The sequence below is a fragment of the Podarcis bocagei genome (genome assembly GCF_964188305.1).
Source record: "Podarcis bocagei genome assembly, chromosome: 5".
Lineage (NCBI taxonomy): Eukaryota > Metazoa > Chordata > Lepidosauria > Squamata > Lacertidae > Podarcis > Podarcis bocagei.
This window is the reverse complement of record NC_138129.1, coordinates 49927342-49943390: the sequence shown is the minus strand read 5'-3', so window position 1 is coordinate 49943390 and position 16049 is coordinate 49927342. Positions and strand designations below refer to the sequence as shown.

General features: G+C 51.3%; 1 protein-coding gene across 4 annotated transcripts in view; it reads right to left on the bottom strand.

Moving 5' to 3' along the window:
- CELSR2 (cadherin EGF LAG seven-pass G-type receptor 2) overlaps window positions 1-9428 on the bottom strand; it is a 123943-nt gene extending 114515 nt beyond the window's left edge. For all 4 annotated transcript variants that reach the window (XM_081194145.1, XM_081194147.1, XM_081194146.1 and 1 more), the window contains exon 1: window positions 5804-9428. In XM_081194145.1, the coding sequence (XP_081050271.1) occupies window positions 5804-9275 (3472 nt within the window). In that variant the 5' untranslated portion in view covers window positions 9276-9428. The remainder of the gene's footprint in view (window positions 1-5803) is intronic.
- Window positions 9429-16049: the final 6621 nt, after the last annotated feature.

The window sequence follows — 16049 nt, the reverse complement described above, 5'->3', positions numbered from 1 at the left end:
GGTTTTTAGCTTATTGTTGATTTTAATTATTTCTGAATATTTAAATAGTTGTTTCTTACTGTTTTTGCCGACAATTTCATTGTCCTATTCTTTCTGTCAATCAAGCAGAATATAATTCTTTATGAAATAAATTATTACCATCTACCCACCAGCTGGAAATACAACTGGGCATTTGTTCTCTTGCTTTGACTGGCCACACCAGGAAAAAACCCTCCCTCTAATTCTGCAGTCACCAGCTCTGGAGTGCCAGCTGCAGCAATTTCCCAATAAACCCCAGCGGCTTGGATTCCCCCTGCATCAGAAGCCAGGAATACCATTCAGTGGGGCTCCAATGACAGCCAGGGGCTATGTGTATTATCGGCACTCCAATCTATCCACTGTACAGTATTCCCCAGTCCCTGTATTCCTATCCCCACAGAGCAGGTGCGACCGGCAGCCACCATGCTGAGAGTTTAATTGCCGAGACTCAGGGACAGCTGCTCTTAAGCATCTCCAAATTGGTCTCCGGCAGGAAGGCCTGCCATCGTCTTCCATGCTATGGAGGGCAGCATTAATAAGGGGGTAACGTTCAGTGATGCTCCTGGGACCTTCTACATATACAAACACAATCTCTCCCCTTAGCTTTTTGGCAATGTTTGTGATCATCCGGAATACTGAACTTGTGAGCTGGGATGGGAAAAAAGTATGCCATCCCTCTTAGGAAGGGATAGACTAAAAACATTAACGACTTTGCAAGTCCTGACTTGGCGTGTCAAATCTCTGACAGCAGACAGCATCAGAGACTGTGTATTTTGCCAGAACTCCAACCTCAGCAGCTTCACCACAAAAAAAGGTTTTGGTTTCTAGTTGGTTGGGGGGGGGGGTTCTCTTAAGTCTGCATGGGGAGATACCCAATGCTCACATGATAATGATGGTGTCATTTTTAATCAATAACAATTTGGGGTTAGCTTTAGCAGGACGTGTCGTGCCCAATTTGGATGCCATACATGAAAGAATGCCATCGGAGCAGAGGAAGAAAAGAAAAGAAAATGCAGGGATTAAAATGCAAGATTATGATGTGAAGAAAGACAACCAGGGAATTATGCAGCTGACAGAAAAGACAGCTAAGTAACTTATATATGGCCTTGACATAAATCAAACTGAAAGCAAGCAATTTCTTTTGCCACTAAAAGGAGGACAGGAGTCTGTGGGGTTTAACTTGCAGGTAAACAACAGTCATTCTACAAAATAGGAAAAACTTGGCTGCAACAGCAACTGAGCAACAAAATGATTTGCCTAGGATCTCATGAAATCATCTCCCTTTGAAGTTTTGGTCATTGTTGTTTTAGAGAGGACGTGTTAACATTTATTTCTGCTTTTTAGGTAAAGAAAACACTAGCTGTGGTAAGGATTTGGCCTACATGATCTTTGCTGCCCCTGCCAACTTGAAATATAGCTTATACTGATTCAGACTTGGTCCATGTAGTTCAGTATTGTCTACACTGACTAACAGTAACTCTCCAGAGTTTCAGATTGGTGTGTTCCTGTTCCAACTAGGGGATGCTAGGGGCTGAACCCAGGACCCCCCGCATGTAAGACAGATGCTCTATCACTAAGATCTGGCCTTTCCCCAAAACTCAGATGCATCTACCACCCATTCCTACCCCGCCACAAATATCTCCTGTCCCGTCGCCCTGCGAAAGCAGCCTAGTCAAATTGCCAATGGCAGTTGGCAGGTTTCACTTCACTTTGTGCGTGCTGTAACAATCTGTTATTAGCCTTCCCTGAAGGCAGATGCCAACTGCATCACAAGCAGAATTTGGACCATAAATTCAGCTCTAATTCCTGGCGAAAACCTTGTCGAACAGGTGCTGCTACAAAGACCCAGGAGAGTAATAGGCAAGTAATAACTAGTTACTTGAAGGCGGAGAGCAATTGTAGATGCTGGCCAGGCTAGGCCAGGCTACGTTCCTCCAAGGAGTTCCACCAGCAGATACTTCCCATCCTTGGTAGGAATGACTCTAGGGCCAATGAAAGTTGCCAGATTCGCACACACAATGATTCAGTTTCACTAAGGATCAGGTGCAGGCGAGGCACCAACCACACCTGGCGTGATTTTGCCTTGAGGAAATCTCTGCTTATAGAGGCAAAGAGGCTGGGTTGCGAAGAAGTGAGGAGCCCAAAGTTTTGTAGTCATAGCCCATCCTCTCCAAAGCCTCCAATTCCTGCTGGACAAATAGGGTGCAGGCCTCGAACTCTGGATAAAAGAGGGATGTGTGCTATCAAGCCACCAGATCTAAGTTAGGAAAAGGAGCATCTGCCAGGTTGAATTCGCTCCAGCACAGAGTGGGAGGCTTTGCAGAAGTGAGTCAACAACATCCTGATTCATGAGATTTAACATGAATGTGGGGGGGGGGGGAAGGATGTAAGGCGTGTAAGCTCTATCCTGTTTGCCCAAGTGGCTTCTCTCCCTTCCTCCAACTACACCCACGACCACCACATGTTCCTCACTCACAGCCCAGTCCTTTGCAGCCAGAGTGGGGAGGAGGGCAGTCATCAGAGCCAGGATCAGTCCCTGCTGTTCTTGGGCAGAGTCCATAGCCCCGGCAACTGGGAAGGACCCACCTCTGCCCCTTTCTAAACAAATCTGATCTGGCACTCTAAGCAGTGCCAGATAGGTGGGTATTTCCCACAACGCCCAAAAGCAATGCTACACCAGAGACATTGTGGGAAATTAAATGGCAAACAGACACCGCACTGAGCAATGCCGTTGACTCAGTAAGCCCACCATAGAATGCTGACAGAGGAGGAAGCCCACTAAAGGACACTTTGCCCAGAGCCCCTTGAACCCGGAACAAGTTGTGAAGGTGCAGCAGAGTATTCTTCGTGGGAAAATCCTTAGTAAGCTTTATATACCTTGCCAGCCTTAGCTCATCTATCCATTCAGACATGCGTTCAGCACACACTAGTCTACAACATTATATATTGACGATGCTCACCCACCAATGAAACACAAGAGCCCATCTGGAAAATGTGTTCTCCACCCATTTTCAGTAGCATATTTGAAGATAGCAGGGCAATAGCTTCAGCTCCATCGGTAGAAGGGTCTTCTGGGTACTCAGTGGAACTTATTTCCCCCTCCACCCTTCCATGTGCCCTTAAAATCGGCTCTAGAAGGTTGGGGGGAACCATCTAGAATGGGAGTAGGAGAGAAAACATTGTACCCATGGAACCCTGTTGGCAAAGCACTGAATACAACCCACTGACATTATGGCATGGCCATAGTCTCTTTTAAAAGTTGCTGGAAATGGTCAGAAACACACACTTTGGGATCAGGAACTGCCTCCTGGATGAGGCTACATGTAAGCAAGCCTTGGATGACTAAGCCATTCCTGAGCAGGACCTCTCTCTACCTGATGTCACCAGAATTCCAGAAAAAGGAAAGGGAACCTGTAGACTTCCATATGCTGTTGAACTACAACTCCCAGCATCCCTGGCTGTTGGCCATGCAGGCTGAGGCAGATGGGAGTTGGAGCCCAGCAACATCACGAGGTCCACAGGTTCTGCATCCCTGTTCCAAGAGGCTAAAGCAAATTCAAATTACGCAGTTCACAGTCAACTTTTTGTAAATCCCCCACTATTCAGAGGGGAGCAGGAAGCTGGGAGACCCTTGTTGAACTTGGGTCCTGCATGCAGGCTTCCCACAGGCATCTGGCTAGCTGCTATGAGAACAGAATACTGGACTGAGTACTGGCTGAGCTTTAGCCTGATGGCTCTTCTTATGCTTGCCATAAGTTACCATTTTACCTTTCATCCACCTGTGGTCCTCTATGCTGAGATTTTGGCACTGGTCCTTCTGTAAGCCCTTGACACCCTGAAGATGAGTTAGCTGTAGCTTTAACATTAACCCAGGGATGGGATGCCTGTGACCCTCCAGGTGATGCTGGAATACCCTGCCTTCTTTGGATGAAGGCTGCTATACAAATTTAATAAATCAACTCCTATCAGCCCCATCCAGTATGGCTGATGTTCAGGAATGATGGGAGTTGCAGCTCAGCAACCTTTGCAAGGCCACAGGTTCCCCATCCCTGCATCAGTTTATACCCAAAAACAACAACTGTCTCTGCTGATGCTTGCCTCTCTGCTTACCCTGCAAAGTTCTGCACTGGGACAGTGGCATTTAATTTAATGTAATTGCAAAGCACAGACACCGGGCATTGTAATAAAGTGGCAGTGTAGGAAAAGGAGACTATCTGGCTAATTAAAGGGACTGCAACCTTCTCCTGGAACAAAACAGCTATTCTACTCCAGTGACACATTTCCCCACATACTACACCCATCTCACGCACACAAATTCCACGTCTGTGTTGCAGAAGAGTAGCTGCGTTCATTTCTCAGTTGCAACAAAAATGCAACAAGCGGTGGAATTTGACTACCTTTCACTGACAGTAGACCCATTGCAAAGAATGGAGATCATCAATTTCAGTGGGTCTGTGTAAAACTTAGCAGCATACCACCCAAAAAGTATTGTGGCATATTGAGGAATAAAAAGCATAAAGGAGTATAAGCTCTGGGAGAAAAGAGCCCATGTTTGTTGTGGGACTATGTCTGGTAGCAATGACACTGACATACTAAAAGCTTCCTTATAGGACAGCCAAATATCTCCCAGCATTCTCCCTCATCTTCCAGGCACTGATAAACAGAATCTCAGAGATCAGAGGAAGATCAGCTCCATCTTCCGAATGAATGATCACAGAACAGACCCATCTTGCACTCCTCCTGCCTCACCCGCACTGCCCCAAACACCAAAAGCCACTATTGGTGGCATCAAATCATCATGCATTCAGCTCGCATGCAAGGAAAGCCAATTTTATATGGAATTAGCCTCAAGTGGTTGGTTCCATTCAAAGGGAATAGAAAGGAAGGGAGGAGGAAGAAGATTCTTTGGCAGGGATACTGGGAGCCTGTGGAAGAGATGGAGGGGAGAGAAACTCTGCAGCTTCGGCTGTTGTCTCAGAGCAAAGACTGGGGCAGCCAACTGGAGCAGCGCACGGAATCCTGGATCGCCATTTGGCTGTTATGCAACCTCCACCAATTCCAAAAAAGCAGGTCTACTTTGCTGCTGCTGCTGCACCTTGGCAATGATCAGCTAAATGCTTCCTAATTGCAAACAACAGATTAAGCCAGCCTCCCCTGACCTGGTGCTCCGCAGATTATTATTATTATTATTATTAATTACCCACCCATTACCCTAAGGTCCCAGGGTAGGTTACAACAGTTCAAACACAATATTAAAACCAGATTAAAACAACTAACAATCTTAGAAATGAGGTAGGTCCTAAAAACGTACATCTCAAGTGTCAAAAGCGGGTGTAAAGATGTTTTGGACTACAACTCCCAGAAGCCCAAGCCAGCATGGCCAAAATTCAGGGATGGTGGGAGTTGCAGTCCAGGGCTCCAGGCTGGGGGAGGCAGTGTGGCCATATACCACATATTCAGAATAGTTATTTAGCAAAAGTTTTCTGGGTGTGATCAGACGCCCTTTCTTTAAAAGCTTCCTTAGATGTTTTTAAGCAGAGGTTGGATGGCCATCTGCCATGGATGCTTTAGCTGAGATTCCTGCATTGCAGGGGGTTGGACTAGATGACCCTTGAGTCCCTTCCAACTCTAAGGTTCTATGATGCCATTTGAGAGTAGCCACAAGGTTAGGAGAGCATGAGGTAGGCATGCAGAGTTTTGGAGCAACTAGACTGCTCCCAAAGCTTCTTTCCCCCAAAACTTGAGATCCAAACCCAAACGCACAGGAATGCATTTGCCACCTTACCTGACACAGATACTCTCATGATCGCTTCCAAAGGCCTGTTGTTATCCAAGGCCCTGCTCAGACGTAGCTCTCCAGTGCTGTGGTTCAGGAGCACCAGCCTCAGTTCGTTGCCTTGCTCAAAGCTGTAGGTAAGCGTATCAGAGACATCCGGGTCATAGGCTGGGATTCTGCCAATCACACCCGTGGGGAAACTGCTGGACTTGTTGGTGATATAGTTATTGAAGAGGATCTCAAAATTCTTCAAGACAGGAATGTTGTCGTTCTTATCCAGCAGACGGACGTGCACAGTGGCCCGGCTGACAAGTGGGGCTGAAGTAGCCTGGACCACAATGACATACTCAGACTTGGCCTCATAATCCAAATCCATCAGTGCCGTCAGCTCTCCAGAGAAGATATCAAGTTGAAAGACCTCGGGAATGTTGCCTTCCACTATCTGATACATGATCTGGGCATTGGTGCCCTCATCTGGGTCGCTGGCAGTGATCCGGGCCACCACTAAACCAATGGGGCTGTTCTCCTCAACAAAAATGTCAAACTCATCCTGTTCAAAGACAGGGGGGTTGTCGTTGACATCAAGAACAGTGATATAGACATCAATAGGGGTCCTCATGGCTGGCATGCCCTTATCAACGGCATATGCCCTAAGCTCATACAATGGGACATTCTCCCTGTCCAGCCTGCGCAGTGTCCTAACAATGCCCGATGTGGATTCAATTATGAAGTCTCCATCCCCATCGTCCCCACCTTGGAAGGTATAGAACACCCTCCCATTCAGCCCAGAGTCTCTGTCGGTGGCGGAAACCTGCAGGACACTCGTGAAAGCTGGCACATCCTCATATACAGAACCCTGGTAGTTATCCCTTAAGAACTGAGGTGCGTTGTCATTTACATCGTTGACTAGGATCTCCAGGTAGGTAGTATCTGATTTCTGGGGGATACCATTGTCCCGGGCTGTAATTGCTAACGTGTAGGACACCTGATCCTCGTAGTCCAGCTCCATCTGAGTGGTGACAGCACCAGTATCCATATCTATCTTGAACTGAGGGATACTGTCTTCCATGAAGTAAGTAATGCGGGCATTCTCCCCCGTGTCTTCATCCGTAGCACTAATAATAACTACAGTGGTACCCACTGGCCTGTCCTCATTGATGTTCACGGTGTAGTGGGAGCTTTGGAAGACTGGTCGGTGTGTGTTGGCATCTGTCACATTCACAAAAACCTGGGCCGTGTCGAGTCGTGTGCCATCGGAAGCAGTAATGGTAAGCAGGTACTGACGCTCTAATTTGTAATCCAAGGGTAGGGCAAGGGTGATGAGACCCCCACCACTCTGGCTGGTTATGGAGAAACGATTGCGGGTGTTCCCATTAGTGATCTGGTAGGTGATGACACTGTTGACATCCCGGTCAATGGCAGAGACTGTAAGGACACTGGTGCCCACAGCAGCGTCTTCATTGAGCCTCATGGTATATTCCTTTTGAGTAAACTCAGGATTGTTATCATTGACGTCCAGGACGGTGATGCTGACACTGGCCGAGGAGGTCATGGGGGGGCTACCGTTGTCTCGGGCCTCAACACCAAAGTTGTAGAAGTCCACAGCTTCACGGTCCAATTCAGAGGCCACCACAATCCAGCCTGTGTTGTTATTGATGGTGAAGGGGAAATCAGAGCTCGTGTCAACCAGAGCATACTCCAGCCGAGCGTTCTCCCCAGAATCCGCATCAATGGCTTGGATGTGGATGACAGAGTAGCCCACAGGGACATTCTCCAGCACCGTGGACTGAAAAGGGGTGCTGACAAATATGGGGGCATTGTCATTGACATCCAACACCTGGATGGTCACCAGGCCACTGATGTTGGAAAGAGGGGGTCTTCCTCCATCCTGGGCCCTGATGCGGAGGGTGTATTCCTTGTTCATCTCATAGTCAAGCTGGCTGACCACATCTATGTTACCTGTCTGGGCATCGATGTAGAACTGGCCGCGGGTGTTGCCACTCATGATGCTGTAATGCACCAGAGCATTGCTGCCTTTGTCCCGGTCGGTCGCATTGACCCGCAGGATGTGAGTGTTGGAGGCCACGTTCTCGGGCACCTGCACCACGTAGCGTTTCTCGCTGAACTGCGGCGAGTTGTCGTTATCATCCTCCACCGTGATATGGATCGTGGCTGTGGTGCTGCGTGGCCCCGGGTCTTTGCCTTGGTCGTTGGCCTCCACCATCAGCTGGTAGGCCTCAACCGCTTCCCGGTCCACCAGGCCGTTGGTGCGAATGACGCCGGACTTGGGGTCAATCTCAAAGATCCGGTTGGAGCCGTTCCCGTTCAGGATGCGGTAGAGGATGTTGGCATTGGGGCTGGCATCCCCATCCGTGGCCCTCACCGTCAGCACCTCGTAGCCCACCTCCAGGTTCTCCCGCATGCTCTCCTTGTACTCCTGCTGCTCAAAGACCGGGTCGTGGTCATTGGTGTCGCTCACCGTGATCATGAGGGTGGCCAGGGCGGTGCGGCGCGGCACGCCGTGGTCCGTGGCCGTCACGCGGAACACGTGGGTGCTCTTGGTCTCTCGGTCCAGCTCCTCAGCCGTCGTCACGGCCCCCGTCTGGGCATCGATGGCAAAGAAGCTGTTGGAGCGGCTGTCGTAGAGGGCATCCATGGAGTAGTCCAAGCGGCCCCACTCACCCTCATCGGGGTCCAGGGCCCGCAGCATGATCACGGGGGTCCCCGCCGGCCTGTTCTCCGGCACTGAAGCCTGGTAGGCTGGCATCTGGAACTGAGGGCTGGCGTTGACGTTCCTCTTGGAGCGGCTGCTCCCCGCGCCACCTCGGGGGGCCCCCTCGGATTGCCACAGCTTCTCCATCTGCTGCTGCGAAGAGCCCAGGCCGAGGCTCCACAGGACAAAGGTCTCTCCCTCCTCCTCCTCCTCACAGAGGCTGCACAGGAGCTCCAGGCGCAGCGGGTGCCCGGAGCGGAGGCACCTGGCCCGAGGGGGCAGCATCAAGTCCTCCTGGAGGTGGTCCGACGGCTCGCTCCCGCCGCTGTCGCCTCGCAACCGGCAGCGCAGCCGGCAGCCTCCCCGCGAGCTGGCCGGCGGCAGGGGGACGCGCGCGCCCGGCTCCATGCACAGCGCCCGCCTGCGCCCCCTGCGGAACCGCGGGCCCGGCTCCGGGGCCAGCAGGAGCCGGCTCAGCAGCACCAAGTCGCCGTCCTCAGCCGCGTCGCCGCCGCCGCAGCGCGGCCCGAGCAGGTGCGCCCAGAGGCCGCGGGCAGGACGCGCGGCCGGGCAGCGCCACGAGAGCGGCGGCGCGGCGCAAGCGGGGAGCAGCTCCGGCTCCGGCGGCGGCGGCCAGGCCGGTCCGCTGAAGGGGGCGCAGGGCGGCCCCGGAGGGCTCCGGGCTGCGGCCGAGCGGGGGATCCCCAGCGCCGCCAGCAGCAGCAGCACAGCCCGGCCGGGGGCGCAGCAGCCGCAGCCGCCGCCCATCTCCCGCCGCCGCCCGCACTCCGGCTTCCTCTCGCTCCGTCCGTCCGCGCGTCGCTCAGCAGCTGCGCTTCATGCCCAGCGGAGGATCCGGGCCGAGGCGCCCGCCGGCTCCGCCGATCAGCCCCAGCAGGTCCGCCGCCGCCGCCGCCGCGTGCGCTCTTGCTCGCAGCCCGCGAAGGTCTCTCCGCCTGCCAACCAGCCCGGCAAGGCTCCGCTGCGGCAGCAGCTCGCCGACGCTCATTTCCATAGACCTGCGGCTCTTAAAGGAGCCGCGACAGCCCCGGCTGCTGGAGAGGAGAGGCAGCCGCGCGGTGGGGCCCTCCCCGTCGTTACACCGCCACTTTCTCCCCCAGCGGCGGCGGCAGGGCTGCTGGAGAGGTCCGCCGGACTCCTGCTGGCCGATGGCCGGGCCTTAGGAGCAACCCGGGAATAACGGGCGGTGGCATTGAGCGTGTACAGAGTGCAGCAGGGGCTCGGCTTGCTCATGTCCGCAGGCAGACTTTGCCCATCTGGACTGGCTTTTATTTATTTATTTCTGACGTTTATATGCCGTCTTTTCTTCTGGGGGTGTACATGAAGCATAGAATTGGAAGGGAACAGGAAGGGTCGTGGATGCTTTAGTGAAATTCCTGCATTGCAAGATGACCCTTGGGGTCCCTTACAACTCTACAACTCTATGATTTCATGATCTAGACCAGCCCCCTGCAGTGCGGATATCGTTTGTCCAATGTGGGGCTCAAACCCATGACGTTGAGATGAAGAGTTTACTGACTTTGGCTCTCCTGCCCACCCCCATTTCATCACTGCAACAACCTTGTGAGGTACGTACTAAGAGAAGGTGGCTGGCCCAAGGTCATCCAGTGAGCTTCGTGGCTGAGTAGGGATTCATATCCTGGTCTCCCAGGTCCTAGTCCCAACTCTCTGAACCATTACACCACAATGGCTCTCATTACTATTACTATTGCAAGGCATCCCTCCCAGAGAATTTGTAAACTGTGATCAGGGCTCTCTGGGGCTTAATGTTCAGTGCCAAAGCTTAGCCCTGAAAGAAATGAACCAGTACTGAGCATGCACAGAGTACCTTTTTCTTCACATCTTAGAGCAGGAGTTGCCCACATAGTGCCCTTCAAATGTTGCTGGACTACAGCTCTCATCATCATAATAATAATAATAATTTATTATTTATACCCCGCCCATCTGGCTGGGCCTCCCCGGCCACTCTGGGCGGCTTCCATAAAAACCAAAAATACAATAAAATATCACCCGTTAAAAACTTCCCTGAACAGGGCTGCCTTAAGATGTCTCCTGAATGTCAGGTAGTTGTTTATCGCTTTGACATCTGCTGGAAGGGCGTTCCACAGGGCGGGCGCCACTACCGAGAAGGCCCTCTGCCTGGTTCCCTGTAGCTTTGCTTCTCGCAATGAGGGAACCGCCAGAAGGCCCTCGGCGCTGGACCTCAGCGTCCGGGCAGAATGATGGGGGTGGAGACGCTCCTTCAGGTATACTGGACCGAGGCCGTTTAGGGCTTTAAAGGTCAGCACCAACACTTTGAATTGTGCTCGGAAACGTACTGGGAGCCAATGCAGGTCTTTCAAGACCGGTGTTATATGGTCTCGGCGGCCGCTCCCAGTCACCAGTCTAGCTGCCGCATTCTGGATTAGTTGTAGTTTCCGAGTCACCTTCAAAGGTAGCCCCACGTAGAGTGCATTGCAGTAGTCCAAGCGGGAGATAACCAGAGCATGCACCACTCTGGCGAGACAGTCCGCAGGCAGATAGGGTCTCAGCCTACGTACCAGATGGAGCTGGTAAACAGCTGCCCTGGACACAGATTTGACCTGTGCCTCCATGGACAGCTGTGAGTCCAAAATGACTCCCAGGCTGCGCACCTGGTCCTTCAGGGGCACAGTTACCCCACTCAGGACCAGGGAGTCCTCCACACCTGCCCGCCTCCTGTCCCCCAAAAACAGTACTTCTGTCTTGTCAGGATTCAACCTCAATCTGTTAGCCGCCATCCATCCTCCAACCGCCTCCAGACACTCACACAGGACCTTCACCGCCTTCACTGGTTCTGATTTAAAAGAGAGGTAGAGCTGGGTATCATCCGCATACTGATGAACACCCAGCCCAAACCTCCTGATGATCTCTCCCAGCGGCCGCATGTAGATGTTGAAAAGCATGGGGGAGAGGACAGAACCCTGAGGCACCCCACAAGTGAGAGCCCAGGGGTCTGAACACTCATCCCCCACCACCACTTTCTGAACACGGCCCAGGAGGAAGGAGCGGAACCACTGTATAACAGTGCCCCCAGCTCCCAGCCCCTCAAGACGGTCCAGAAGGATGCTATGGTCGATGGTATCGAACGCCGCTGAGAGATCCAGCAGAACTAGGAAACAGCTCTCACCTTTGTCCCTAGCCCGCCGGAAACAGCTCTCACCTTTGTCCCTAGCCCGCATCAACCAGTGCGACCAAGGCAGTTTCAGTCCCATGATGAGGCCTGAATCCCGACTGGAAGGGATCCAAATGGTCCGCTTCTTCCAGGCGTGCCTGGAGTTGTTCGGCAACCGCTCGCTCAATCACCTTGCCCAGGAATGGAAGATTTGAGACTGGGCGATAGTTGGCCATCGTGGCCGCATCTAAAGATGGTTTTTTAAGAAGCGGTTTAATAACCGCCTCTTTCAGCGGGTCTGGGAAGGCTCCCTCACGGAGGGAAGCATTCACCACCCCACGAAGCCCATCGCCCAGTCCTTCCCGGCTAGCTTTTATAAGCCAGGATGGGCAAGGATCCAGGAGACAGGTGGTTGGTTTCACTCGTCCAAGCAGCCTGTCCACATCATCCCACACACCCTTGGCCATGTTGGCAGTTATCCATGGGAGTTGCAATCCAACAACACCAGGAAGAAGCCACACTGGCTGTGCCTCTCTTGGGGAATTGCAGCCAGCTTCCATATATCTGGGACTGGAGGAACGCTTCTCATGTCCTGAACACTGGGGCTCTCTCACAACATGAGAAATTCCATTTGGGAAAACCCCAACAGTTAAATCCTTTTAAAAAGCCAATTTATAATGTATTGTAAATACACACAATGGAACTTCTGTGCCTGGTGCATTTGGATGCGTAGACCCATTCTGCATTTTTATTTTTTAAAAAAAAATACAACACAAAGTTGATGTGGCTATAATGGCTAGTCCCAAGGTTTTGGGAGCTGAAAGAAGAGTGTTTCTGTTTTTTTGCCATGGCATGCTATTCATTCTCAGCAGCTGTTCAAATGCCCATAATTTTCATTTTGCTGTTACGCAGTCTATTGAGAAAGTGACACCACAGAAATACTACTTGTATGCTGTCCTTGTATAAACATGCACAAAAACGCCGACTGTGTAGGCAAACATTCTGGATGGATTTCTGCACAGAAGCAGTTCAACTCCCACTCAAAGTGGGAATTAAGCAGCCAAACTCTGTGTTGAATTTCAATAACAAGTGTGGACAGGAATTGATAAGAGGCTGCCTCGTACCGGGTCAGACCGTTAGTCCATCTAGCTCACTGCTGTCAGCAATGATTGGCAAGGTTTCAGGCAGGCGTCCTTAATCTATTTATTTATTAGATTTCTCACCTATCCTTGACTGTGGAACTCACTGCCACAAGAGGCAGTGGTGGCCACCAATTTGGATGGCTTTAAAAAAAGGATTAAATGCATTCGTGGAGGATAAGGCAAGCAGGGTCCACTAGCCCAGTGTTTCCCAACCGGTGTTCCGCGGCACACGAGTGTGCCGTGAGACATCGGCTGGTGTGCCGCGAGATGCCTGGAGGGAGGCGGGCGAGTCGGGCGGCGAGAGGCGGGGCGGCGGCGGCAAGGAGAGGCCGCGCCTCCTGCTGCTGCCTGGCGCTCCTCCTCGCAGCCGGCAGCGCTGCCTGGGCGCCTCCGCGCGACTCTGCCTCGCTGGGTTTGGTCTCCCAGCAGAGACGGGTCACACGCGCACCTCCCTCCCTCCCTCAGGCTGCGCCGAGGGAGAGCCAGAGAGAGGCATCGCTCCTGCGCGGCGGGAGAGGGAGCAGCCGGAGCGATGCCCCAAACGAAGGCATGGGACCGGAGGGGAAATCCTCTCCGAGGAGGATTGAGCGCAGCTGAGAGAAGCCTTTCGAGGAGCTGCCGTGTCCCCTGGAAACCCCCTTCCCAGCTCTGCCTGCCTGCCTGCCCAAAGCTTGGAGGTTCCCCGGCAAGGGGGAGGGGAAAAACTTTCACTTTTGTGCGTCCCTCCCGGCGTGACGCTGCGCGCTGACGTCACGGGGCGGGGCTTTAATGGTGGTGTGCCGCGAGATTTTTTTTCAGTAAACAGGTGTGCCGTTGCCCAAAAACGTTTGGGAAACACTGCACTAGCCATGATGGCTATGCTCTGCCTCCATGCTCAGAGACAGTGGCGTAGCGTGGGGGGTGCAGGGGGGGCCGGCCGCACCGGGCGCAACATCTGGGGGTTAGGGTTAGGGGGCGCAAATCCACGGGTTAGGGGGGGCGCAAATTACTTGCCTTGCCCCGGGTGCTGACAACCCACGCTAGGCCACTGCTCAGAGAGAGTATGTTTCTGAATACTAGTTGCTGGAAACCACAGGAGGGGAGGGGGCTGCTGTGCTTGAATCCTGCTTGTGGGTTTCCCACCGGCATCTAGTCAGCCACTGTAAGACCCGGATGCTGGACTAAGTAGCATCTTGTTTATAAAATGGGGAAGGACTGGAGCGTTTGCCTTGCACACAGAGGTTCCCAATTCTTGTCATCTCCAGTTAGGGCTGCAACCCGGGATAAGCTGCCGCCAGTCGATATAGACGATTATGGATCACATGGGTCAATGTTCAGATTCAGTGTAAGACAGTCCCCTATGTTCCTAAGAGCAGAATTCAGGACTTCTGTAGCCTGTGAAATATTTTGTAAAAGAAAGAAATTGGGGTTCCATCTCTTCTTAGAGCCAGTTTACAAGACGACCATGGGTGGAGTGGGGTGGGGTGACTCTGTTCAATCAGTGCAAATCTTCGTTGTGATGAACTGAAGGAAGAAGCCTGTGCTAGTCAGACAAGCAGAACTGCCTAGGCTACGCTGGACAGCAGCCTGGGCCAGATACCCTGGCTGAAACCTCCCCCGCCCCAATTTCACTTCTCCAATGGGTGGGCCAGCGCCAATCATTCACTGGCTGGAGCCTGGTGCTTTCTTTCCCTTCCACCTCCTTTCCTTTTACACCAACTTTTGCAGCACATTTTGCTTGTGTACGTTTTTGCATGTACAAGGAACCTCCTTGCGCAAGGCTTGCCGCTCCAGGAATGGTGCTTCTTAAAAGGGCAATGCCTCCAGCTTTCTCACAGCCTCGTTCACTGCAGGTGCACAGAACCTTAAACACGTCCCTTTCTTTGGACTGATTCATAATAATGATAAAACTGCTAGTGGTGCTGCTGTATTCCCCACTTAGGTAGAGCCCACTATGTAATCAGAACTTCAGTTCTTTGATTTGGAACTCATGATGACTCACATACACAAATTCAGATCCTCTTTCCAATGAAAACAACAACAGCAATACACTTTTATGCTATTAGATACACAAAAAGAAACTGGGGGGGGGGGGAGAGAAAGAGTTTATGTACATCAGGCTGCAATCCTGTACAGAGTTACTTGGGAGTTAGTCTTATTGAACTCACTGGGAATCACTTTTTAACAGACATGCCTAGGATTGCACTCTCAGAGACTGGACGTGTCTGTTATGTATTTCTGTTTTTAAACAGTTGCATAACGGAAAGCATTAGCATTTAAATACTACAGCCATAAGTGAATCAATAATAATAATTTGCATTGATATAGCAATTTAGAAGCACTTCCTATACATTATCCAAATACTTGTTACACAATAGGCCCATAATGTATGTCTCCACCCTGCTATTGCAGATGCGGGAGCTGAGAGGTAAGCACCAGCGAGATGCACCTTGTGGGTTCACATCTGAAGGAAAATCTAAAACGGATGGATGTCTCGGATCGTACTACTAATCCCTTGAATAGACTATTACTCCCTCAACTCTGAATATAAAGGAAGCAATTTGACAGAAACCACAGCTGTACATCCTTGGATTATGAATGGGGACTCCATTCAAACCCAATTGAAATGAACTGAAGTTAAACAGAAGCAATGCATGCTGGTGGGCCATGGTTGAAATAACTAGGATTTTATTTTTTTAAGACAGTTAACATTGTTGCCTCTTCAACTTGTCAGGAGGCTGCACAGGTATATTGTACAGGTGTTTGTTCACAACAACAACAATAGATCTAAAATGTATTCACTGGCAGGAGCTCCAAGAAAATGGTTCTCTACCTGGGCATTTTACCCTGAGAACAAAGGGTTTTTCTTTTGTCCTCAGAGCAGAGTAGCCAAGCACCATCACCCTGGGCAAATGACCAAATCTATTTTAATGTTCTGCTGTGTAAACCTATGGCTGATGATGGATCACTGGTGGTTGGAAAACTTGCAAAATGGCTGAGCCAATAAAATATAAAAATTATGCCTTTTCATCATTTTTTGTAGCACAAAATCCTATACACACCTACTCAGAAGTAAGGCTTGCTGAGTTCAATGGGGCTTACTTCCAGATTAATCAGTACAGGACTGCAGCCCAAGTCTATTCAACAGCACCCATCATCCTTTGGGTGACTATCTGCATCCTGATTTATAATAACAAAACAAAACCTCTCTGCTCTGCCAAGACAAACTCCTTAGCAATAGATAACTTGTTTTGAACTGGATGTAGA